The sequence below is a fragment of the Terrapene carolina genome, unplaced genomic scaffold (genome assembly GCF_002925995.2).
Source record: "Terrapene carolina triunguis isolate 2854851 unplaced genomic scaffold, T_m_triunguis-2.0 Scaffold93, whole genome shotgun sequence".
In the NCBI taxonomy this organism is placed as follows: Eukaryota; Metazoa; Chordata; order Testudines; family Emydidae; genus Terrapene; species Terrapene triunguis.
Window position 1 is genome coordinate 11,991,757 of NW_020664444.1, and position 24,494 is coordinate 12,016,250.

Here is a 24,494-nt window from a genome sequence, read left to right on the forward strand (position 1 = left end):
GGGGGGGCTCCCCGCTCCGTGGGGCCGCACGGGGGAGGCTCCCCGCTCGGAGGGGCCTGGGGTGGGCCCGGGGTGACGCCCAGGCCGGGGCGGGCTCAGAGTGACTCAGCGGCGGCGCCCAGTGCGGAGAGCGGGCTCGGCTGGAGCAGCGGCGGCCGATGACCGAGGGAGCCGCCGGGCAGGAGAGGGGAGGACGCGGCGGAACTGCCAGGGTGAGGCCGGTGCGGGCTAGGCCCTGGTCTCGGTCGCCGCCTTCTCCCGGGCGGGCCCCGGGCTGGTCTCGCCTCCCAGGCGGGCCGGGCCCAGGCCCCTACTATGGCGCCCGGTTTCCTGGGCCTGGAGGCGGGGCGAGAGCTGGAGCTGGTTGGGTCCATGGGGGGCGCGACCCTGCCCAGGGCTCCACGGCCCAGCCCGGGGGTGGGATCGTGGTGGGCGCGACCCTGCCCAGGGCTCCACGGCCAGGCCTCGGGGCAGGATCTTGGTGTGACTCTGACCCTGCCCTGAGTCTGGGGGTGGGATCACGGTGTGAGCCTGCGCCTGGCTCCAGTCGGGGGTTGGGATAGGGGCGTGATCCCGACCCAGCCTCGGTCCGTCCGCCCGCGGGGGGAGCAATGGGTGTTAGGAGGACAGAGGAGAGACACTGGGCGAATGGTGGCTGTGAGAGATCAGCCCAAGTCTTCCCCCGGGATTCCGGTCAAGGTAAAACGGATGCAGAATGGGAATCACTGGCCCGGGAACGCCAGGCTCCAAAGAAGGGGTGCCCTTAAGCACAAGCCGGGTGGTTCTACTAGCCCCGTTTTATCCCAATCCTCAACATTTGGGTAGGGAAGTTTGGCAAAATGGTTCTGGATTTGGTCCATCTTGAGAGCAGGGGTGTAGACACTTAGCCCACACACTTAACATTCAGGACCCCTCCTCCCCACAGCTCTGCTCTGGCCCCAGCGCTTGCCCCACTCCGCCCACCTGCCCTGCACTCCTGTCAAGGTTGGGGCACGGGTCTTGCTCCACTCTGCCTGCCTGGCACTCCTGCCGGGGCTGGGTAGAATGGGGAAAGCCCTGGTGTTCCCATCCCGCTCCCTAGCAGGAGCGTCGGATGGGCAGAGTGGATGGGGGCACGGGAGTGCCCATTTTTCCGGGGGCCTGGGTTGGCCCAGTGGCTAATCCGCCAATGGGAGGAGGGCAAACGAGCGGGCGTCCGGCAGCGGTATAAGAGATCTTCAAAAAAGGTAGGCCCACTGCCTGGGGGAGCCAGGCCTGGCAGTGCGCGCTGGAGAGTGGAGCTGGGTGTGTCCCCGGGGAGCCCCTGGCCAAAGGTCCATCCATCACCCAGCTGCAGGGGGTGAGGGAAGGTGGGCCCCCATCCCTCATGCTCTCCCCGTCCCCCTCCCTCCCATAATTGCCCTCCCCACCCGAAATCGGGGCCCACCCAAATATCCCATGCTGGCTACACCACTGCTTGAGAGAAACCATGCTCTAGTGGGGACCAGGAACCAGGAGACCTCGCTCTGGGAGTCAGGACCCAAGCCTAATAGGACTATATGATCTGCTGTATGTGACACAAAAACAGTTGTAATCAGTGTCAAACTATGAATGGCATAAAAACCTATAAATAGCAACTTGTATGTGTAGCCTAAGTGTAGCTCTCTAATGATGGGCAGTTAAAATTCACTTCTGAGTCAGATACACCCAGGCTTCAGATGTTCCTGATTATTTATATACAGCTGCACCTGTTGCTTACATCTCTGGGCATATTTATATCATTAAAACAACTTAACAGGTATTTTAAATTTAATGAAAATATTAAGCCTTTTTATGGCCCTTAGTTACTGTTTTTATATCTAATACTAATATATTATTTTACTCAGCAATTAAGACCTCTGCCATGGCAGCAAAACCTATTGTGACTTCGAAGCAGAGAGAGGAGGTGGTGAGGGGTGTCCCAACAGAGGTGGTGTGCACGGCCTTCTCCAACTCCATTCTTGTGGTGGTGACGCAGTATGGGAAGATGGGAACGCTCGTCTCTGTGGACCCCAGCACAATAGCCAATGACGTCAGCAAACCTTCACTCACCACAAAAGTGCTGCTGGGCACAGATGAGGTACAAAGCAGAGCATGTGGTCCTGAAGATTGAAGGGGAATTCAAAATTCGAGCCCGCTGAGGCTGCTAAGCAGCTGATGTGTAGTTGTGCAGTGGTAAGATTAAAGAATCCTGTACTAGGAGAGGAGTGGTTCATCAATAAAGCTTGGGCATTCAACTGGCATTTAACATAACAAATGTCTAATTGAATCTACACTGAAGGCATATATGGGATCTGTCACTTCATACCCAGTTATTCTTATGGTGCTTTGCAGCTCCCATTGACTTCAGTGGTGCAGGAGCAAGTGTAATGGCCTTCACTAACCTTTCTCAGGTGCTTGTCCCAGTCAGTTTTCCCATCCCACCACTTCTTTTTCTCCAAACCTTTGCCTCTCCCACCCACCCCCCTAGATAAGTCAGTTATGCAATTCATTTTGGCTTAAAATGAGTTCTCATTGACTATTTTACAGAAACAAGAGAAAACAATAATATATTTTGGAAAACATCAATTAGACAGACACTAAATATAAAGTTACAGAATACTGCAAGATTACCTGGTTTTACAGTGCAGTTAGAACTGTCTTGTGTTGCTTGCTAACCCCAAACAGGAAAAAACAAAAACAAAAAACACTCAGCAATGTGACAGGTTCCTGATCCTCTTAGCAGCTCATCTTTATGTAGTTCTCACCCTTCAATAATAGGCTTTCTTTCCTACATGTGGGATGTGTCGTGTCTGCCTGTAGACAGGATGGTTACAGCCTTGGTGTGATTTGCACTTGTCAAAATGGAGCAGAAGAGCATATTCAGTTTCTGATATTACCTTTTGTTAATTAGTGGCTCTTCCTGTTACATATGGGAGAAATCATTTCCCCGAGTCTTGCATGTATGTCCATTATCTGCTCCTTTGTATTGTATGTTAATTAATTAATCTAAACAACCTTGAGGAAAACTTTGATTAACATGAGAACGAAGTACTTCCTGTCTAGCCTTTCGTGGTGATGCATGCTGCCAAAACCCACAAACCAGTGTTGAAACAAAATCAAACAAAAATAAACTTCAGATAAATATATGTAGCAAGATGGATGTAAGTAAAATCTGGACAAATTGGGCATACTTGTTAGAGAAACCCCAATTAAAGGGAATTATATCCCTTTTCTCCTGCTAATGCCCTTAGCCTCACCTTTTTTTTTTAAAGTCTACATTATTCTATCAAAATCACTGTGTGGCTTTAACCAAGGGCTAAAATACCATTTCAAAGTCTGTGGTGAATGTAAAGACCTGGCTATCTTTACATTTACATGTCAGCAAATCCAGTTTCAGTCCAGTGTAGATAAATCCTTAATATGCTTAGTAAAAAGATACTCCAGGAGCATTCCATTAGTAGTGAATGAATAGAGTGGGAAGATTCTCTGAACTGAAGGACTGTGTTTTTTTGCTTTTCAGCCCCTCATCCATGTTTGTGCTAAAAACCTGGTGACATTTGTGTCTCAGGAAGCTGGGAACAAACCTGTTCTCCTGGCTATAGCTTTGAAGGACAAGAGCATGGAAGGAATAAAAGCGCTGCAGGAGTTGATCCGAAGTTGCCAAGTGTGGTGAAGCTGTGCTGTCTGGAAGCAAGGAAGGGATCCTGGGTCAGTGACCTACCACTGTTTATTTAAAAGGACAAAACATGCTTTTATGCTGGTTTTGGATCCTGTTGAAGATTTCATGAATTTTCTCTACCATGTAGAACTTTGGGAGATTTTGCTGTTGTTGTTGGGTTTGGAGCCCATGCAGTTAAGCAGTGAAGTTAGAACATTTTTTTCTCAATACAAAATGAAATTTCATTTCCATCACATTGGGTGGGGGATGTATATTTGGAAAACTGCCCGTGGCTTTGCAGCAATGTCCAGAGAAGTGAATGGCTTCAAGCAACGTAACAATGAAACGCTGTGCTGCAAAGTGTAAAATGTGATGTAGAATGAATAAAAATACACAGTGGCAGATGCTTAATGTTACCTGTTTATTCCCCATGATGATCAGTTTAAATTAAATATTTGGAGTCAGAATAAAGTCAGTGGTAATTGTATGCAGTTTAAAATAGGGATAAATTTTGACACTTGACTAGGGTCCCTGGGAAAGAGTTGTAAGTGTTGACAGTGTGAGTGAGTTAATACCATGGTGGGGTACCCTGTCTTCTGCCACTAAAGAGAAACCATCAACTTGAAAATTATACTTGTTTGAAATAAAGTACCCACTGTAGTGACGGGTAACACTTAACATCGCTGTCGCTGAAAGAAATTATCAAACCAAAATATTAGTCTCTTTTTTTCAGTTTGTTTATTTTGTGATGATGAGCTTCACTGAATAGGTCAAGCCCTGATCCTGCAGTTGGATCCTCACTGGTGAATGCTTGTGTCTGCTTGAAGCCCCATTGACTTCAGTCGGGCTCCATACAGGCACAAGGGCTTACCTACCTAGATCCAGTTGCAAGAGAGGGGCTCTAGTCTGTTTCTCCCTGGCTGAAAGGACCCTTATAAATATAAACATCAGTAGAGGAGTAGGAAAACCTTACACATTTTTAATATTTTTTTTCAAATATCAGGACATACTATTGAAAGGATTGTGTATCAGAAAGTGTAATTTTAAAAGTTAGGTTTAAAAGCATCAGGCTTGTAGTGTCCCCTTAAGCGAAATGCAATTAATTGCATTTTTCAGAATTTTATTTCCCAGAGCCATGGGGTTTGCATCTGTGTCATAATCCTAAAATTCCCCCCCACCCCCATTTTACATTCCCCACTTGCATTCCCTTCCTATTGTTCTGACCAAGGAGGACTGGAAGATCTGCTAAAGTCTGTCAATATTATTTCTGTACTGATTTAGGGATTTCCACTGAAAAATACAAATCAATTCCCAGTAGTGAACATTTGAACATTGTGCCCCTACTGTACTTGCAGCCCCTACCAGCTCAGAGAATAAAGACATCATGCAAATTGAACCTGAATTGCACCACCAACCATGACAATACACAATAGTACCACTATCCTCTGAAGAGAATCAGTTCTAATTGCCTAGAAGCTACAAGGGCCAACCACCATAGGTATTAAGAGATGCTGTTTATCACCACATCTGCACCTCTGCAGGCAGACCGAAGCTGGAAGCCAACTGGCTGGTCCTTAAAGCGGCAGTCCACTAGGCTGGTATTTTACCATCTCCCTACATGTTTTAAGTTAGAGACAGGTGACCGGTGTGAACAAATCCATGGGGGCTTTATGCACCGCTGTGACTCAAAGGCAGGTGTGTACCCCAATAAACTGAGCAATGGCCCTGGCCCTTTCGGCAAGGCAGGCTCCCTGCTTGTCATTCCATTCCCTGCGAGGGCCAAGAATTGTGCTTCTCCAAACGAATTCCAACTTTTCCAAGCCATATTGCCAGCCTACGGAGTGAAGATGGTGTTTATTCGTTGGCCCCTATGCAAGTGGCACTTCCGTTTGGTTTCCTAGGTAGTAGCCAGAGGATTCGATGGCTATCGTGCACTGATCTACTACGAGATCCCAACGGTTGCAAAATACGGTAGGCGAGCATGGGAACAACGAAGGGGCAGTCCTAGGCTGGGGTTGCTGGGTGTAGTAACCGTGGGGCTGGGCAGGGATGATGATTACCTAGGGGTTTGGGGGGGGAGGAGCTGTGAGCCAGGAGTGAAATGAAACAGCAGGGAAGCGTGGCAGAGTGAAACGTAAGTTCTGCAACTCTGTAAATAGGAGTCTGGAAATCAAACCTGCCTTGTCTGCTGTCAAGGGATCCGGGCGCGGAGGGAGAGGGGGAACGAGTAGCGCTAACAGGGGGGCTTTGTCTCAGTATGGGGCAAGGCAGGCGGGAGCCCGGCCAGGATCTGTGCACGGCTGGAGTTTCTGGAAGGCTGCAGGCACCGGGGGAGCGAAGTTGGGGGGCTGGAGGAGACACCGCCGAACTTCCCCGAAAGTGCAGCGAAGAGGAGAAGCTGAGCGGGAGGGCAGAGGGCGGTGACCGGCCCCGGGGGGAGGAGTCTCCGGGGGGAAGGCAGGTGGAGGTGCCAGAGAGGGAGGTGCTCAGTGGGATGGGGAGGCAGGTGCCAAGGGACCCCGCAGGGCGACTCCGAAGAGCATCGGTTCCCGGAGCAAGGCGCTGGGCGGGCGCGTGGGGGCTCGGGCGGGGTAAGTGGAGGCGCCAGGCTCAGGTGGAGCCCTGGCCCGGCGGGGGGCGGGAGCAGCAGCTGGCCCGGTGAGTCCCCTGCCCCCTCCCGGATCTAGCGCGCATGGCGGAGGGAAGCGCTGCCCCGAGATAGTGCAGGCTGGCAGGGGCTGCGGAGCGCCACTGAAAGGAGGGGGGCACAGATTCCACACACACACCCCGACCAACGCCTGACCCTCCTCTTCCTCCTTCAGGGCCCTGCCCCAGCAGCCTGGCCCGTGAGCCCCAAAGCCCAGTGAGTGGCGGTGTGAGCTGGGGCACAGCGCCCCTCAGGTGTGGACCAGCCAAAAAGTGGTTGGGCCATGGCATAGCTGGACGCCCTGGCTCTGCGGCCTAGGGGTGGGGGCCTGTGTGCAGTCTGGCCTGAGCTGGATGCCTCTGGGGCCTGGAAACTAACCACCTGGGGGATGCAGGGAGCCCCTACCCTGATAGCAGAGACCTTCCATCCTGACTTGCAGCGCTCTCCAGCTCCTCAGGGCTGCATGCAGCTCTGCCAATGCCCCTGGGGCTAGATCTGTACCCGGCCCCTATGTCCAGCTCCGCCAATGCCCCTTGCTTCTAATCTGCAGCAACCTTCTCCACAACTCCATTGCAGGGCCCCTCATACAGATCTGTCAGGGTTGCCTATGCCTGGTCTACAGCCCCCACCCAGCTCTATGATGCACCCAGTCCTGAAAGCTGGCTTCTTTTTGGATGATGATCCCCGTGGCTGAGCTGAATTTGCCTCTGCAATCAGCACTTTGGGGAAGACAATCCCCTAAAATCTTATGCCATTCACCAGTCAAGCATGGGATCTGTTTAGGGATGAAGACGTGGCGGGCTGCCCTGAAAATGATGGCAGAGACTCTAGCATGGAAACCCAGCTAACTCGACCTGTGTGCTAAGAGGAGAGATCTGTGCTTCTGCTGGTGACTGGCTTGATAGGAGCTTTCCAATCCTATCTATAGCAAACATAGGCTTGGGGTGGGGCATATCTAGTGCCTCACTTATATTGGCATTTGTCTAGTAGTAGGTTAAAGGGCACTTCCTTCTAGGTCATGTGATGGCAGTGTAGCAAGACTGATGCAGGTGAATGGCATGTTCTTTTTCATCAGTGGAAAGTGTCTGCTTTGTTCCGTGGGAAGTAGGACTGGTTTTTCTCCATTCAGCGGTAGGATACGTTGTAAAAAGTGCCTGCTTGAGCGAGGAACAGTTCAGTTGTGCGATGCTTATTGATGGGAGTTCTGTTATCCTTCCCAACTCTGAAGGGTGCAATTAAGGTGCAAGCTGCAGGCATGAGTAATATCCTGCCTTGATATGCTGTGTTCCATGTAGACTTCATTTTAATATACAGTATAAAAGAGATTGAAATTTCAAAGCTGAAACTCAGTTGCACTGACTCATCAGAACCAGAAGGTATCTATGGGGTGACTTTGAATAATATGTCATGCTTCCTTTTGGAGTGTCTCAAACCCTAACTTTGCCTCACAGCAGCCTGGTGAGGTAGGTGAAACCTGTATTATAATCATTTTACAGATGATCAAGGCTATGTGAGTTAGAAGCAGAGCTGGGAATGGAACCCACAAACCCTGGCTCACGATCCCATGTTCAAGATACTAGACCACACTTCAAGGAGCGCCTCCTAGTTAGGATTGAGAGAAAATTCTGTCCTTGGGTCACCCCAGTAATTGAAGTTACCTGTATTTTGGATTTGTTTGTTCTGGGATGAGTTAGCTGCCTTGTGATATTAGTTGTGATTGAACACCGGGGTGTGCAGTATCATCATCTCCTGCTTTCCATAAAGTGGTGGTCTTACACTGAAGGAATTTTTGATTCAGTGTAACATAGCTTGACATGTTTAAGCTCTAGCCTCCATTAGATGTAGGCTTTAATATGGTCTGTCAAGGGTATGAGTTGCTTAGTTGCTGTATTAGTTCTCTTCTTCCCAAACTCTCCTGCTGTTCTGTGTTCTGTTTTGGAAGCAAATGGGTCTTTAGCTGCTTGGAAATGACCAGTTACCCAGCACAGCTGGTATCTAATTACATTCCAGAGCTGGGAATTCTAACTCAGCACTATGCAGAGGTTTTTGTTTTTAATGAGTGTTGTTATAAACTGTTAATTAAGTCCTACAACAGCAGTAATCTCAGCAGGATTGACGGCTATGTAATCATAGCTATTCCCGATTGTCGCTCCCACTCCTTTTCAGCCTGGGCTAGGAAAGCTAATAAAACCTATTGATAACATTTTCCATCAGCTGGCTAAGATCAAAGCCAGAGAGCTGCTGATGTGCCAGGGTGCAGCTGCTAAGAATAGGGATTGGGGGAGAATAGGGAAAGGGCCAAGAAGTGATGTATGTTTTGTGGGGTGGTAGAGAAACGTTTCCTGTTAAAGCGGGGGAGCAGGAATCTACAATAGGCTCCAGTGAGGGCTGAATACAAGGGAGAGTTGGCCTGAGGCCTCAGGGGTATGTACTACTATCTCCACAGAGCTCAGTTCATGCTCCACAGCCTATGGCACTGGGGCGTGAGCACTAAATATCATGTTGCCATTTCAGCCTGTTGTTGGATGAAACTTCTGAGGCAGGGGCCTCCTGTGGCTTCCATTTGGCTCCATGGCCTGGGCCAGCCTTCGGCTTAGGAAACAAAAGTTGGAAGTGAGTGAATGGAGGAACGGACTTGACACAGTGGATGTAGATAGGGGCTGGCCTGTGGTGATGGAGTTGGGACTAGAGGCCTGTCTGCTTTGGAGATTTGCCCTGATTCAAGCAATGGATAGCAGAGGCACCAAGGGGGTTGCTTCAGTGCAGGCCCCCAGGGCAGACAGAAAGCTGCCACTTGCACTGGGTATTTCAGTCCTGAGGCGCAGTCTGCTAATTGTGTCAAATCAGTTGTGAGGTGTGTGAAGATGGTTAGTAGGATGAGACCAAACACATTTTACTTATAACCTAACCATCCTTGAAGGGCTGAAAAGGCCACTGCATTTATGTAGGCCTTAATTATTTTACTGATGCTGGGGGCTGGAGCAAGAGCTGTATCCTCTGAAAGTGTGATTCTGCTCTAAGTATCTGTTAAAATGGAATGGGGGGGGGGGTCTCATTGTTGTCAAATGTCAACAATTCCAAATCTTTTTTTTCTCATCTTACAAGTGAAAAGTGCCTCCTTCACCTCCCCTCCCCCAATCCCTTCACTACCAGCCCAATGAACCCAGGATCTGATAGTCTTACCCAGATCACTTTGACATACGGCAGGCTGGGTTCTTTCCTTCTCACCCATCCTTGCCCGTGATGCTGATAATACAGGTCCAATTCTGCTCCGTTACTCCTCTGCAGCCATGCTTCACCTATGCACCTGTAACGAAGACTAATTGGGGCAGCAGAGGTTGTAAAGGTGTGAACACAGGATGTGATCTGCATGTTTGTTAAAGGAGGTGATTCATGAGCAGGAAATAACCCAGCTGGACTGCCTGGGCCTTGGATGAGTTTGTGGTACTGGCTGTTAGAAAAATAAAGTGATCAGATTTGATTGAGATACAAGTATGGAGCCCCTCCATGCCATTTTGAGAGTTGTTTTTCAGAGTAGAAACACATCTGGAGTTTAGCTCTGACTGAAGTGTGCCAATCTCCTTTTTTTGTCCATTTGTTAATTGCTCTCATACCTACAGCTTTGCCTCCCAAATGTTCTTGAGTATTTGGAGGATTGGGAGGGGCATGTTGTGTTGTCTAGAGGCCTGGCAGCAACATTTTCCTCTACTATTTTCTTAAGAGTCTCTTGTTGTGTTTTGTCTCTTCTTCAGGCTGCACATGATGCTATTCCTTCCCTGCTTGCTAGGGAGATGCATCTCTCTTGATTAATTGTGTTATCAGAATGAGTCGTCTTGGCTTTTAATAAGAAGCTTCAGAAATTTTCCTCGCTCTCCCTAGGAGTCTGATGAACTGTGATGGAATGTGCACCCATGTGCTCCGTGTTATGGTGCTCTTCAGATTGAATGGTAGAACTCTCTTCATTTGTACGGCCCTACGTGGGTGCCCAGTCATCTATTAGAAAGGATTCCATTATCCTGAAAGGTCTGTGGGCCTGAGCCAAAGACAATGGGAAGACGCCCCCTGACTTCAGTTGGCTCTGGATCAATAAAGAGCGGAATCGAAGAAGCTAAGTGTTTGGAGAACAGGCAGGAAGATGGAGGCCCAGAGTCTCAAAAGTATTTAGGCTCCTACCTTCCATTGAGATCAATGGAAGGTAGGAGCCTAAATGCCTTAAGGATCTGGGCCAAAGTGCCTAGGGTCAGTTGGCCTTAAAGGTAGCATCCTGTTTAGTTTTGGAGAGTGGAGGTTTTTCCCCCCTCCTCTGAGCGTGCGACTCAGTGACCAAAGTAAAAACGCTATAGAGCAGCCCTGAGACTCTCTAACAGTGTGCAGTTTTCAAATAAATAGGTGGAAACTCACCAGCACAATTGGTGGAGCAGGCGCTCTCTGTGCCTCAAGACTGCTTTTAGCATCCGCACGTGTCTAGCAAAGCTCTCAGCACCGTGCTTGGTGGAGCTGAGGCTGTCCATACAGATTCCCAGCAGGCATGGGGTTGTGAAATGGCTCTCCATCCCATATGGCCTTCCTGCCTCAGACATGTGTTCACGTAAAGGGGTGGGAGCTGTTCCGGAGCTGCTTAGGGGAGAGAATCTGTGCACACTGCCATTCTTGCTCTGTGTTTGTACAGCGCTTAGCACGCTGGGGTCCTGGCCCTTGAATGGGGCTCCTAGGTACTACAATACAGTCCATAAATCATTACCATTTTGTCCTTCCCCTGACACAGCTTTAGTGGGCACATCTTCTGGGTCGAGATATCTACGGTGCATCTCCTCCTTTGACTCACTGCAGATAGAAGAAACAGGACTAGTTAGTAATATGGCTCTCTTGCTTCCCTGTGTCATCACAACCTGCTAGATATACCAATGCCTCATAGATTAGGCACTGAGGCTTTCCCTCCCTGAGGTGGAATATTGTCTGCGTTTGGATCGCTTCATAAAACTGCTTCACCCCTTCCCAGAGGAAGCAGGAGGGGTTGGACCCAGCCTGGTCACCACCAGCTGTCCAAGCACTAACACACAGCTACTGTACCAGGCTGTTCCAGGGCTGATCACAAAGCAAATAAGGAAGGGCATAGCTGTTAAAAACCAAACACAATCTTTACTCCCTCCTCCCCGTTTCCACGAACCCCGTGCTATCTGTGCCATCCTGTTAATGTTTATATGGCAGGGTCTCTGGTGTATCAGTTTGTCCAAAGGACAGCTCCCTGCTCTCCCTTGAATCCTACTTCCTGGACCCTGGGGGCTAGAAATGAGCTGTGACTCCAACAATGTATTTGTTACACAGAGAAAGCTGGCAGTCAGGTGACTGCTTGGTAACTCGATCTTCTCCTTCACTCCACCTGTCTTTCTTTCCCTTCTTTCCCTCTCCCAGGTACAGATGTTCTGGGCGTGAACTCTGAGCCTTTGCCAATGTGAGTGGCAATACTGCCTGCAGTTGGGACCTCTCGACTTACATGTGAATTCTTCTCACCCAGCCCTTCCCCTGTCAATGGGGGGGAAGAGATATTTTTAGTCACTGGTGCATGTGGCTGTTGGCTTGACACCATCTGAATTTCCTCTCCTGCAAGGTAGGAATTGTGCGGGGAGCGGAAAAGGAAGTTGCGTGGAGAATTCTTGCTTTTATCATTATTTAAATAGTTATTAATAGCGGGGATCAACCTCTAACACGGAACCTTCCTCCCACTAGCCTGTGGGAGTTTGGGCAAACAAAACTTCTGGGTTAGCTTCAGGGAGATGCAGTTAGTTAATGGGGAAAATGGAGAAATCTATTAATTTATCCATTTACAGGAGAAACTTGATAAAGACTTTTTTAAAAGCTAAGTGTTGTTAAAATATTTGGATTCCTGGAATACAGGGTGCTACACAAGCAGTTTAGCTGAAGAAATGAAAGGCCAAAGATGGCAGCTGGGGTGTCTGGAGACCTTTGGGTCTGAGGCCCCACTATAAATAGAAGTGTATTGTGAGATCGGTCCTCTCTGTGTGTCCAGACATGAGAGATGTGGTGCCCAGAACATGCTGACCATTGTTTGCTCTGGAAATACGTTGTTCTTTGCCTTTATGAGATCTGGCTTGAGAAGGGGAACCCTACCAGACACAGCAGTGACTCTATTGTGGTGACTGGTGGTGGTGGAGATTTCCTAAAGGGCTGATAGGCCCCAACTGGACTGCAGGACTCTAGTCTTGAGAGATTTCTGCTATGCTTCAGGGTTGGCAAAATAGAATTTTTACATGCATCCCAAAGTGCTTGCCAAGCTATGAGATACAGCACCACTGAAATGCAGCTGCCTCTGCGTTGGAGCCTCCTGTACGCAAGAGTCAGGTAGAACAGCTATTTTAAGTGTTAAAAATGAGACATGGATTCCAGTTTGATCTTGGATACATAGACACAGTGGGAATTGCAGCCAAGGGCAGAATCAAGGTGCCCTTTGTGTCTTAGAACTGTAGTGGAATGAGGCCACTTCGCTTTCCCTGAGGTTTTTCTATGCGTCACCTGGCCCTAAGGCTGCTGTCTTGAAACCATCTGAGATGGGCAGAGATTGAACAGAGAGCTCATGTCAGCTCCCTGATCTTCTGTGCCCTCTGAATCTTGCAGGAAATGGTTGGTAGTTTGCCAGAGATTCCTGTTCTCACATCCTACCATGAAATGGTTGCAGCTTTTATTCTTGCTTGTCTTGTGGCTCTGGGAGCCATGGGCAGCGCTAGTCCTCTGGCTTCTAGGGTAGCACCAGTGTTCGCTCCTGGCGCTAGACCACTGAGGAGAAGGGAAGCCAAAATTTCAGGCAGCCACAAGTCTGTGCATTCCCAAGGCAACGGTGATACGTGCACAGCATGTAAGCGGGAATTTCTGCCTGGGCAATCGGTGCCTTTATGATTTATTGGCAAGGTTCTACCTCTGTCTCTGAGTGGGAAAGGGTTGAGGTTCTATTGATTGACTGAGACGGAGTCATTGCTCCCTCCCTTAAATCGCTGATCCTGACTGGCAAGGGAAATGGATCATAGGGGACCCTGAGCAGCAGGTCAGAGACTAATTCCTGTGGGCACAGGTGCAAGGAGACCTTTTTCCTTCCTTAATGTGTGACAAGCCCCTGCCGGGGAAGAGCAGGAGGAAAGACCAGGAAGTGTGCGCATGAAGCAGGGATGGACAGACAGGGAACCAAGCTGACTCTTGCGTACAGGAGGCTCCGCTCTTCAAGGTGGTTCTACTGAGCTCATGGGGGTTTTGTGGGCATCCTCCTCAGTAGGAGCGAAGAAGCAGATGATGTAGTGATTGGTTGGTTTTTAAGAGACACTTGAGTGATGGTGGGTGACCCTCCATGTTGGAGAAGAACCCAAAAGCCGCTGCTTCTCTGGGCCACATGGGCCTGTGCAGTGGGCCTGGCAGTCTGATGGGAACCAGTTTTCTTGTAAGAGCCCCGGGATGCCCATGAGAGTCTGTCTGGAAGTGCCCAGAGAACTGCCTTGTGGGCAATATTTCCCCCTTCCCGTGGGCAGAGCCTAGGAAAGACGCTCTGAGAGCTTCTTGTGCATTTCAGTAAATCCCTGCTTCGAGAGGAAGGCTACTGGGAAAAGGTTCTAATGTTAGCCCAACTTGTCTGCCCATCGCGGCTTCTAGGGCTAACGCCTGAGACCTTGTCAGGGATCAAAACATCTATTCGTCTGCTGAGCATTTCCCTTTGTGCTTCCCCTGCTGTTTCCCTCTCTCCTCTCCTTGTGCTCCCCCGGCCCCTCTGTGCTCAGTTCATACTGACTCCTGGTATTCCTCCTCCTGCTGCTGCTGCTCACTGCTCTACCTTTGCTCATTGCCCCCTCTCTGTCTGCTGCTTTGTTCTCGAACCGCCTTCCTTGCTGTATTTACCTTTGCTCTCTCCTCTCTGCCAGATGAGCAATACCACGCACACCGACCTGTCCTCTTCCACCGAGGGTGGGATAGGCGTGACCAGCATGGCTGGCAGCACGCTGCAGACCAGGATCTTCCCTCTGACAGACTCCAGCCATCTCTCCCCTGAAGACGACTCCCCGCTGAGGGCACTCCAGAACTACTCCCGAGATGGCCAGCAAATTTTCCTGACCACTTCGGCAGCGCAGGTGATCTCCGGAATCTTTGTGTGGTCAGCACTGATTCTCACCATCCACCAGGTAAGGGCAGGGCTCTGCAGGGAGAGGGGTGTTCCCCTGGATCTGGGTGCGCGCTGTCACCTGGGTGCATGCACACATTGGGGTGGGTGGGGGAGGTAGGGAACGGGAGCTGCTGAGCATTGCTCAGGGCCTCAACTGAATCTCAGGATTCTTGAATGCCTCCATGCCTGAGCTAGTTACAGACTATTTCCTTGTCTCTAACTGCTTCCCTTACTTCCAGCCAACATCTCTATCTCCTGGCCATGGCCTCCCACCTATTATAGTGTCTAGGGCAGGTGCCTCTGCCAATTTCAGACCAGCATGTTACAGGGAGGGATGAGTCCAGCCTTTTCAAACCTGATGCTAACAGCTTGATAGAGCAGACTTTGTCCTTCAGCTCCCCGGAGCGGCTGGCTGCACGCCCTTCCTCGCTGTGTTTATCTGAAGTGCTTACCCCAGAAGGGAGCTGTAACAGTTCCTAGAGCGTCAGCAGTTCTGAGGTTAAGGGAGTGTCCTCCATTCTCCCTTCTGGGGAGTCTGAATTTCCTAATGTCCCCATTCCCCACTTAACACGTGAAACCGGCTGGCTGAGGCCGTGTCTCCTCTGTGGGTTTAACTGAAATATTTGTCCACAGAGCCCAATTCTCGGTATGCAGGTGTAAATCTGGAGTAACTCCACTGAAACCAGTAGAATTACGCCAGATTTACACTGGTGTGGCTGAAAGCAGAATGAATTAGCCCAGCGTTGGTATTCGTATGGCAGTTAACTCCTGGGCCAGGTGGTGCAGTGGGGTAGACACACTGACTCTTCACCCTGAAGACTCAAATTTAAAATTTGGTTGGGGTCACAAATTAAATGAGTTATTTGATCTCAGCCCACTTGTTTTGTGGTGTGGAATCCTCCCCCCCCCCCCCCCCCTATGTAACAGCAAAGTTCTTGTACTCTTGGTAATTGTTGCTTAGAAGTCCCAAGCTGAAAGAGTAGGAGATGTGCTCCAACCCTAAACTTCTATATTCTATGTAACAGGTCAGGACTTAAAATGCATTGGCAAAGCTGTAGAGGGCCTGGGATGGGAATAGCAGGGTGCTTGGTGGTAGGACTGAGGTGTGGGCAGTACTTTGTGTGGAGATTTTATGCCTCTAGCCAATGGGATTAATCCTCCCACGCTTGCACTTGCTCCCTGCAGGAATGCTAGTCTCTGATTTCCTCGGCATGATGTCTTGGCAGCATGTGTTATGTGCTTCCTGCAGGTTGCAAGGACCATGTGGTGGCGGGTGGAGTCTGGCAGGGTATCTGGATGGATTCTGATTCAGGTGTCAAGAGATCTTGCTCCCTGAAACAGATCTACAGTCAGAAGTGAGCAAGAGGGAGATGAAGACTGGAAAACTGCCTAGGGATGCTCCTTTCTGCCCCCGCAAAGCGGAGGCCTGATGGCCTGTTGCCAGGTCTGCTTCTAGGCTTCTCTTCGGCAGGTATCTCTTAATGTCGCTACATTGCCCGGACTCTCTCCCTTTCCCCAGATCTACATGCACCTGAGGAACTACACCATTCCTAACGAGCAGCGCTACATCATCCGCATCCTCTTCATTGTGCCTATCTACGCCTTCGACTCCTGGCTCAGCCTCCTCCTCATTGGAAGTCACCAGTATTACGTGTACTTCAACTCTGTGCGTGACTGCTATGAAGGTGAGCAAGGCGGGGAGGCGTCTATGGTAGAGGTGGGGAGGAGAATGGTGCAGGAGGAACCTGTGATGGAGGGCACAAGGATTTTGTCTGTGTCTCCCTTCCAGTGGAAGCTAGACAAGATGCCACATCAGCGTGACTCGGCATCTCCCCCTCCACCCCACCCACAAATCAGATCACAGTGTTTCAGGGTCCAAGAGGGAACCCAGGGAGAATTTTCAGGTTGCAGGTTGCCTGATAGTAACTCTTGGGTTTGTCGTCATAGAGACCAATGGAAACAATCAACATCCACTCCTCACCCTGTCACCAAAACTGATGCTGAATGGAGATGGGCCCTTAAGCTGCAGTGATGCACTGGAGAAGGCTCTTGAGAGTGGGGGTGGGAAAATGAATGTTCCTGGGAACCCCTGGTAAAATTTCATCACCAAACTGAAGGGGAGGGTTGAGGTGACTACTTGCCTCTGGAGTCCCACCTGGGGCAGCTAGCAGTACCTTGCCAGAGATGGCTAAGAGTAAAACGGCCATAGCCCCCATTATCCCTGTGGCTCAAATACTTCAGAAGAAGAGAATTTTTGTCTCTGGATTGTGCTAGGTTTTATCAAACAGCAAATATTTCCAATCCTTTTCCAAGGGTGGATACCGCCAGCCGCCCCCCTTCATGTCAAATCCCAGAGGTCAGACTCCCTGCAATGCAATCAATATGTCAAGAGCAAAGTCTGTGTTTCCAGCAGTTTAATAGATGTTTGCCTGGGGGTGGGGGAACGCTGCCTCCCTCTTCAGTGATCAGTTTCAACAGGAGTATACTGTGCAGTCCCTCCCAGGTTAGCTGACTGGCCTGATTAGATGAGCTTCTAGGGTCTTTCTCATCTGCAACGTCTGAGATACCCAGTCACGCTGCATGTGCCTGTTAGCTGGCTGGCTCTGCCAGGGGAGGGGGGTTGAGGTTTTTAAGTTGCTTGGCTCACTAGGAATGGGTTATGTTAAATGGTACTGCTGCACTTACGGGCTTTGGGGATTTTGTGTATGATAATTTAAATACAACGGCACCCGGTGCGTATGAACAGGCACCGTCTTTTAGCATTTGCATGAATCTAAATAAAATAAAATCCCAGGTGGAGAGAGCCCAATGGAAGTCCAGCCAGGGAGCAAAGAGGCCTATGAACAGGGACCGATCACACCTCGCAGAGCTATAGTTTGTCTGCAGGCTCAGGAACACATAGGGTGACCAGATGTCCCGATTTTTGGTTCTTTTTCTTATATAGGCTCCTATTACCCCCCACCCCCGTCCTGATTTTTCACACTTGCTGTCTGGTCACCCTAGGAACACAGCATTGTCTCTCCACATTGTATTGGGAAGGAATTTTTTTTTTTTTTTTAATCCAACCATTTGTGGCAGAAATGCAATATTTTGAAAGTGAAGGTTTGAGTCGTTCAGAAACGGATGGACCCACCAAGAAGTAGGTGACACTGGGTCGTTTTGAGCCCTAAGCCCACTGGAGTTCAAGTGGTTGGTTGGTTGGTTGGTTGACACCATTGCATTTTATACTGTTTGGAGTAAGAGTCTGAAGGTGAATGAGGAAAAATAACAAATTGGGTTTGTTAATGAAACTTAATTCAACTAGATGATCAAGCTGCCAAGGAAATGAGCTGATTACAGGTCAGACTAGTTCAGGAAGCTCCACCCACAGAGCTCTCCCACTGCGATTGCTACACCAGCAGAACAAACTCTCCCTGACTCCTCCCCAGAAGGCAGGACATGGTTAACTACCAGAAAGCAACTAATAATACTTATGAGTAGCATGTGCGTAGCCCTTCCATGAGTCCCTCCCTGCCTTGTCAATCCACTGTTCACGTGCCCATCTCTGTCTTGTCAGCATTTGTAATCTACAGCTTCCTGAGCCTCTGCTTTGAGTACCTTGGAGGGGAGAGCACCATCATGTCTGAGATCCGGGGGAAGCCCATCGCGTAAGTCCGAGTCCCTATCGCGTTCTTTGGCCCCCTTCACTGGCTTTCTCTCTAGGCCCAACATCGCCAATTCTCATTGTGTTCTGATTCTAGGTCCAGTTGCCTTTATGGGACCTGCTGTCTGCAAGGAATGTCCTATTCCATTGGGTTCCTCAGATTCTGCAAGCAGGTTGGTCTCTGGCCTGGACTGTTTAGCTCCTAGATTAAGGCTAAACGAGAGCCCTGGTCCATCAAATTGCAGGGCTCTTTCGGGGCAGGCTGTTCTCCCCCGCTGCCTTTTGGAGGCGTTCATGCTTCCCTCCTGCTCCTGAGTTCTTGATTTTTTTTTCCTCCAAGGTGAGGCAGCATATCCAGTCCAATAGGCACCTAGCCAGCAGCAATCAGCTGTGCTTGATGTCATGTGCTCTGCCTCTTGACTCATTGCTGAGTCAGGGTCCCCTCCCGCTGGGGTGCCTAGATCCTGTTTTAATCCTCCCAGTCTCCTTTAGCCATTGGTACTGATTACCCAAGGCGCCTACCACCAGGCAAGTTCTGGCACGTATCTGTACAGGTGCTGTCCTGGGCTGGAGGGGAGGGTAACTTCAGTTACGTATCCTAAATGGGTTTGCTGCTATTCATGACAATCCCATGGGGCTACAGCCCTGCTTCCTTACTGCGCTGCTCATGAATGAGCCCAGGGGGAAGCTCCTTAAGAACATTTAACCTCTGGGCTAGGGGCCCTGTGCAAAGTACGGCATGTACAGCACAGACAGACTTGCCAAAGCTGCAGAGCACCTGGAGGGTGGTATTGAGTGGGGAGGGGTTGATGAGGGGCAGGCTTTAGCTGACAGGACTGGATTTCTTGGCACAGGAAGGCCACAGAGAGACCTGGCAGGTGGGGGGGAGGATTGGTTGGGTTGGAGCACTTCACTGGGATGCCAGGGAAGGCTGGATGCACGTGGGGAAGGGATCCTGCCAGTAAGGCGCACTGTGGCTGCAGACATGCCACTTGCTCAGGGCTGGTCTATTTCACTCCGTATCGCTGGCCATCCCTTGCTAGTGGTGTAAGTGCTTGCTCCGTAGGGAGGAATCTCTTTCTTTCCCCCCGAATGCCAGAGCTCCTTGCTCTCCATCCTGGGGGCGGCAGGGGCCAGTTCACACTCAGTTCTTTTCTCTTGGGATCAGGTGGAGTGGGAATGTGTGAATTGCAGTCCCAGCAGCCCTTGGGAGGACAGCGAGTGCCTCCGGTGGGAGCAGGGTGGGATCTCTCTCCAACACAGAGCTGGAAATAGCGTGGTGTCTTCTCTCTTGCTGCAGGCGACACTGCAGTTCTGCATTGTGAAGCCCCTCATGGCGATCGTCACCATTGTCCTGCAGGCATTCGGGAAATACCATGACGGCGACTTCAAGTGAGACTGCGAGGACTATGGGACAGCCCATTCCCCGTGGGCTGAGATGGCTGCATAAGTCCTCTCCTCTAAGAACAGGCAGAGGCATTTCCCCTCCCCCCTCCCAAATCCCCAGGGCACTCTTCCTCAAAGGGAGCTGCTCTGAGAGTGGTGGGGACAAGAAAACCAGATATGGGGAAATTAAATGCTCTTCCTTGGGGCTGCTGGATCAGCACTGTGCTCTACTGGGGACCCCCCTCCCCGCTCTTCCATTGCGCTCTTCCTAGCACAGCGAATGCTCAAGGGGGTTGCAGTCTATGGTAATCTTAGCTCCCAGGAGCAACAGGGCCCAGACAAGCCTTGGAATGGGGAGAGATGGGCTGTTGCCCTTTCCTGTGCGTGAACTTGAAATGGTATGACTAAGGGCTCTAAGCCCTGTGATTGTAACCATGGCCATGGGTGGGGGGTGTTCTGGGGTGAGGAGGGCTTTGCATGCCTTCCACAGATCTGCAATAGGGGGCGAGGCCTCAGAATCAAGGGAAGATACACAAACTTTGGCCTCTACCATTCTTCCTCTAACTCCAGGGCTAGACTGTGGCTGGTTTCCACCCACTGTATTCGTTCTAGCTGTGCACTTTAATTTTTGGACCAAGATCTTTCTGGGTCTCTAACCTCCCATCCTGCTACCAAGGAGCCCTTAGCCTAGTGAGCCACCATGGTAGCAATTTCCTGTGTTTCTGTATGCTACTTGTCACCTGGCCAAACGCAGCCCCTTGCAATAGGGCTGCAGGTGCCTTTATCCGAAGTGGGGAGGAGATGCTGCAGCTGGAGAGAATAAGTTCCAGTATGTAACACTCCCTCTTGATCTGGGTCTCTGTAGGCTCCATGTAGCCTCTGAGTTGCAGATGAGGAGTGGCTGCAGCCTGTTCCATTTAGGTTCCTGGCGACTTGCCAGTGTGATCTCTGGTTGGGCGTAGTTCCAGCAGCCCAGCTTAGTAACTCCCTCTCTTCAGCATTCACAGCGGATACCTCTACATCACCATCATCTACAACTTCTCTGTCAGCATGGCCCTCTACGCGCTCTTCCTCTTCTACTTTGCCACCCTGGAGCTCCTGCGCCCCTTTGAGCCAGTCCTCAAGTTCCTCACCATCAAGGCCGTCATCTTCCTCTCCTTCTGGCAAGGTGAGTCCTAGGGCTTGAGGTTTCCGGGAGAACGGTCCTTCTTCTCTCCCAGCACCTGATCCCTCCACCCAACGAGTTGGGAGTCGGCAGAAGGACCCGTGGTAGCCGTACAACCTACTGGATGCCCTGAACCAGAACTGACCCCCTTTCTGCGTCTCTTTACAGGGATGCTGTTGGCCATCCTGGAGAAGTGTGGGGTGATCCCTGAGGTCCAGATCATTGATGGGAAGGAGGTGGGAGCTGGGACGGTAGCTGCCGGCTACCAGAACTTCATAATTTGCATTGAGATGCTATTTGCCGCCATTGCTCTGCGCTATGCCTTTACCTGCCAGGTATACAGAGAGAAGAAGGAAAACTCAACAGGTAATTACCCTCTGAAGCCATCTACATTCCAGGGTCCCCAGGCATGTAAGCAATGAGGGGATCCTGTTCTCAGTCGAATAGTAAAGAGCCTTAAAAGCCACTTGGCTCTCTGCTGTTAAATCCTCCCTTTAGGCTCTTTTCCCCATGGTGCCTTCAGGCAGCTGCTAATGGCTGGGAAGAGCCCTCTCAGGAGGGATTGCTGGGACAGAGTATTGCCAATATTACAGCTAATGTTGTCAGGAAACACCCGGTGTCAAAAAGGATCCAGAACCGTCCAGTTGTGCATGTAGCTGACCTCTTGAAATGTGTCGTGGAGTCCCTCTCCCATTCCCTCCCACTGCTCGTTGTCCTGGCTTCTTGCCTTGAACTAGGCTGCCCGCTCTTGTGTTATGAAGACCTGGTTGCTGCTCACAACAGAGCCCTGATATAGAGTGTGGCCCCTGGGTGCTGCTGTAATCATGCTGACAGTTGTTCTCTGTAATAGCATCCTCTTTATAAGGGATATTTCATCCAAGTTGGTGAGTTATCTCCTGCCAAGCACCAAATTTCACTTCAAATCCCATGACTGGCCTCTGTCTCCAGAGATGGGAATGTTGCAGTTACTACACTGGGTTCCCATGGGAACAGGGAAGCCTTGTGTTACTCCAGTAAGGACCGGCATTGCTGATGGAGGAGCAGCATGGCCTTAGAAGACTTCCCATCCAGCCCTTGCTGTTGGAGCAGGGTCTCCGTGCCCTGGGGTCCTGTGGTGTAGGTGGCAGTGGTTTCAAGGAGTTGGACTCTTTATAATGGGGAGGTATCTGGCTGGTCCTTTGTGTGCTCTGTGGCCTTGGGTCCTTTGCAAACTCCAAAGGCTGAATGTGCAAGAGAATGAAAAGGGGTGGAGTTGGGGAAGGGACTAGTTTGGCCTCTTGTTCCTCTCCCCCAGGAATGGCAAACAAAACCCTTCACCTAAATGGTGCCGTGGGATGTGCATCCTGCAGGGATGGCCTCCCTAGGAAACTTAGAGAAAGGTTTACTCTGCTCAGAGCATCCTTTTCTCTCACTGGCTATTGACCTGCCTGTGATCTCTGGGCTCCTGAGAGTCAGAGCAGTTGGCTCGGTGTGGGCAGCATGCAAGGAGATGGATTTTATCCCTTTGTTGGAAAAGGTGTTTCACCCTTCGTATCTGGACCGCGCTGTATCTCTGCATGCTGCCCACCTGCTAGCGTCCACGTAGGCTGTACTTGCTCATGGCTTGAAGAAAAGCACTAAGCTTTAATTTTTTGCTAGGATTGGAGTATAGAGCAGGGGTGGGAAATCTTGGTCCACATTTCTAGTTGTCCATTTAACCATGACACAGAACTTTTCATCTGTGGATGGATTTAGATGGCAATGGATTTCTGTTGCGCGTTACCCGCTCACTCATCTCAAATTCTACAAGAGCATATCAAAACGTAACCACTCAAAAAATCAAATGTGTCCAGTGTGCTTTGATTGCCTTGTCTAGCGAGGCACTTCCTTTTAAAAGTGGATCACTCATAACAATTCTCTCTGCTTTCAGCAAACGTGGCCCCAATGCAGAGCATCTCTAGTGGGCTGAAGGAGACAATGAGCCCTCAGGACATTGTCCAGGATGCCATCCACAACTTCTCCCCCACATACCAGCAGTACACCCAGCAGTCCATGCAGGAGGCGGAGACAAAAACTCCTGGGCAGATTGGGCACCCGGCACCCAAAGCTGACGGGCAAAATAGCAAAAGAAGCAAAAACATTGAGAAAAGAGTGCTGATGCTCTCAGACGATGAACTGTAGGTGAGAGCTGAGAGGACAGCGGCACGGGAGATGGTTTAAAAACTCATTGTCTCTGCAATCTGACTGGAGCCAAGAGAGAGCAACAGACCTGGACCAGAGAAGCTAAGACCAGCTGTTGCTTTGGAAGGAAAGAAGCAAGAACCAGAGAGGGGTGGGATGCTGAACTGTGCTTGACTTCTGCTGCCCTGTCCCTGCTGATGTTGGAGATTGGTTCTTCTCTATTCCCATTAGGCCCCTATACTTTTGTCATTCAGTGGTTCCTGTCCACCAACCTGCCCCACTGCCAGTGTTCTGATGCGCGACTAGCATCTGTATCGGTACTGTGGGAATGATGTGACAGGAAGCAACCAGGACTCCTGAGAGTTCCTACCAGTGCTGCAAGATGGAGGCTGGAGTCCAGCTCTTCCTCTCGCCTATGAACAAGGGCAAGGAGGGGAAGAGAACGGCTCTGCGTATCGTGACTCTTGGCCTAAGTAAAAAGATGAACGGCTCTCAAGCCTCCGGGGAGAAGAGCAGACTGGGAAGTCAGCTGGACATCGCCTCCTGCTCTGACATTTTGAAAGTTACCAAAGGTTTTTTTGGTTAAAACTTAGGGAGAACAAAATCTCAGGGATCTTGTAGGAGAGGGAGGGAGGGAGAATTAATGAGCTATTTTCTGGTACCTACCTGCCTAAAATTTAATAATCCCCAAGGAAGGGGCTAAAATGAAATTAAACTGCTGCTACCTGTACTGCTTCTGGGAGGGGGAACCTCTTTATTTGTGTCGTAAAAGGACTATGATCCACCTTGGAGTGGATCAAAAATTGAAATGGATTCCAATTGGCTTATTACATTGCTTTTCAGGGAATTGAACTGTCACGACTGTGACTGGCAGGGTTAGGAATTCACTTACTGGAAACTATTCTTCTTGAAAACATTTGCTATTAAGCAACCCTCCTTAAATGTAAGAAACAGCTTTATGTTAATGCCTAGCACTTGGCTTCATTTAGACGGGAGAGAACCAGGACTATTTTAAAAAAATTAAATACCACAAACCCAAGTTCATAAGTGGGAAGTGTGTGTGCAAACCCCTGCCCTGCTGGGGTTACACTGATCACATACCGATCTATTGCTAGGGTCACATGTGCACCTTTTTAAAAGAGGCCATGTCCTCTATGTGAACAGAGGTGGGAACCTAAAATGACAGAGGGGCTCTGTTCTAGGATAGCTGGTGAGGGAAATATAAATAGGCCCGTGCCCTTTTGCTGTTGACCTGCACAATGCCATTTCTGGGAGACAAATGTCCTAATATGGGATCAGCTGGATTAATTCCCCTCTGTTGAACACCAGTGGATAGTGCACTTCCTATAACATCCCACCAGACCTGTATTTTAGATCTTTGAAGAGAACCGTACTAATTTCTGTCCATACCCGCTCTCTCCTACCAGAATGCCTGCTGGAAACTCATTTGGGTGTTGGCATCGCTTTGTCTTAGTTCATGTGGGGCAGGGGGCAGTTTGTGTGTCTTAAAAGGACCTATAGTGCCTCAAAGTTGCTGCCATGTAATAAATGTACAGTTAACGCTTATGGTTCTGTTTAGAAGTGGACCCTTTTTTAAAAATCCAGCCGTTTTCCCAGCTCTGAGATCCCTTGAGCCTGAGAAGTGGAAATTGTAACTTAACAATCCCACATTTTACT

The 24,494-nt window shown here is 50.0% G+C and overlaps 2 protein-coding genes across 4 annotated transcripts; both read left to right on the forward strand.

Moving 5' to 3' along the window:
* Window positions 1-94: 94 nt before the first annotated feature.
* On the forward strand, window positions 95-4,064 carry PSMG3 (proteasome assembly chaperone 3). Of its 2 annotated transcripts, none has more exons than XM_024207994.3 (3): window positions 95-212; window positions 1,866-2,098; window positions 3,521-4,064. In XM_024207994.3, exons 2-3 carry the CDS (start codon window positions 1,883-1,885, stop codon window positions 3,671-3,673), a joined length of 369 nt encoding a protein of 122 aa, XP_024063762.1. In that variant the 5' UTR covers window positions 95-212; window positions 1,866-1,882; the 3' UTR covers window positions 3,674-4,064. The 2 variants fall into 2 exon arrangements, with proteins under 2 accessions (XP_024063762.1, XP_024063761.1); XM_024207993.3 differs by lacking the exon at window positions 95-212 and adding an exon at window positions 594-699.
* Window positions 4,065-6,165: 2,101 nt separating this feature from the next.
* TMEM184A (transmembrane protein 184A) lies at window positions 6,166-24,155 on the forward strand. Of its 2 annotated transcripts, XM_024207992.3 has the most exons (10): window positions 6,166-6,249; window positions 11,718-11,913; window positions 14,225-14,482; window positions 15,983-16,148; window positions 18,020-18,110; window positions 18,204-18,279; window positions 19,407-19,498; window positions 20,491-20,660; window positions 20,826-21,023; window positions 22,567-24,155. In XM_024207992.3, exons 3-10 carry the CDS (start codon window positions 14,225-14,227, stop codon window positions 22,815-22,817), a joined length of 1,302 nt encoding a protein of 433 aa, XP_024063760.1. In that variant the 5' UTR covers window positions 6,166-6,249; window positions 11,718-11,913; the 3' UTR covers window positions 22,818-24,155. The 2 variants fall into 2 exon arrangements, with proteins under 2 accessions (XP_024063760.1, XP_024063758.1); XM_024207990.3 differs by lacking the exon at window positions 6,166-6,249 and having other exon boundaries at window positions 11,523-11,913.
* Window positions 24,156-24,494: the final 339 nt, after the last annotated feature.

Coding starts and splice junctions, on each gene's coding strand:
- PSMG3 (XM_024207993.3), top strand. CDS start 612: ATGGGTGTTAGGAGGACAGAGGAGAGACACTGGGCGAATGGTGGCTGT. Junction 700..1,865: donor CCCCCGGGATTCCGGTCAAG/GTAAAACGGATG, acceptor TATTTTACTCAG/CAATTAAGACCTCTGCCATG. Junction 2,099..3,520: donor TGCTGCTGGGCACAGATGAG/GTACAAAGCAGA, acceptor TTTGCTTTTCAG/CCCCTCATCCATGTTTGTGC.
- TMEM184A (XM_024207992.3), top strand. CDS start 14,225: ATGAGCAATACCACGCACACCGACCTGTCCTCTTCCACCGAGGGTGGG. Junction 19,499..20,490: donor TACCATGACGGCGACTTCAA/GTGAGACTGCGA, acceptor CCCTCTCTTCAG/CATTCACAGCGGATACCTCT. Junction 20,661..20,825: donor CTTCCTCTCCTTCTGGCAAG/GTGAGTCCTAGG, acceptor GTCTCTTTACAG/GGATGCTGTTGGCCATCCTG.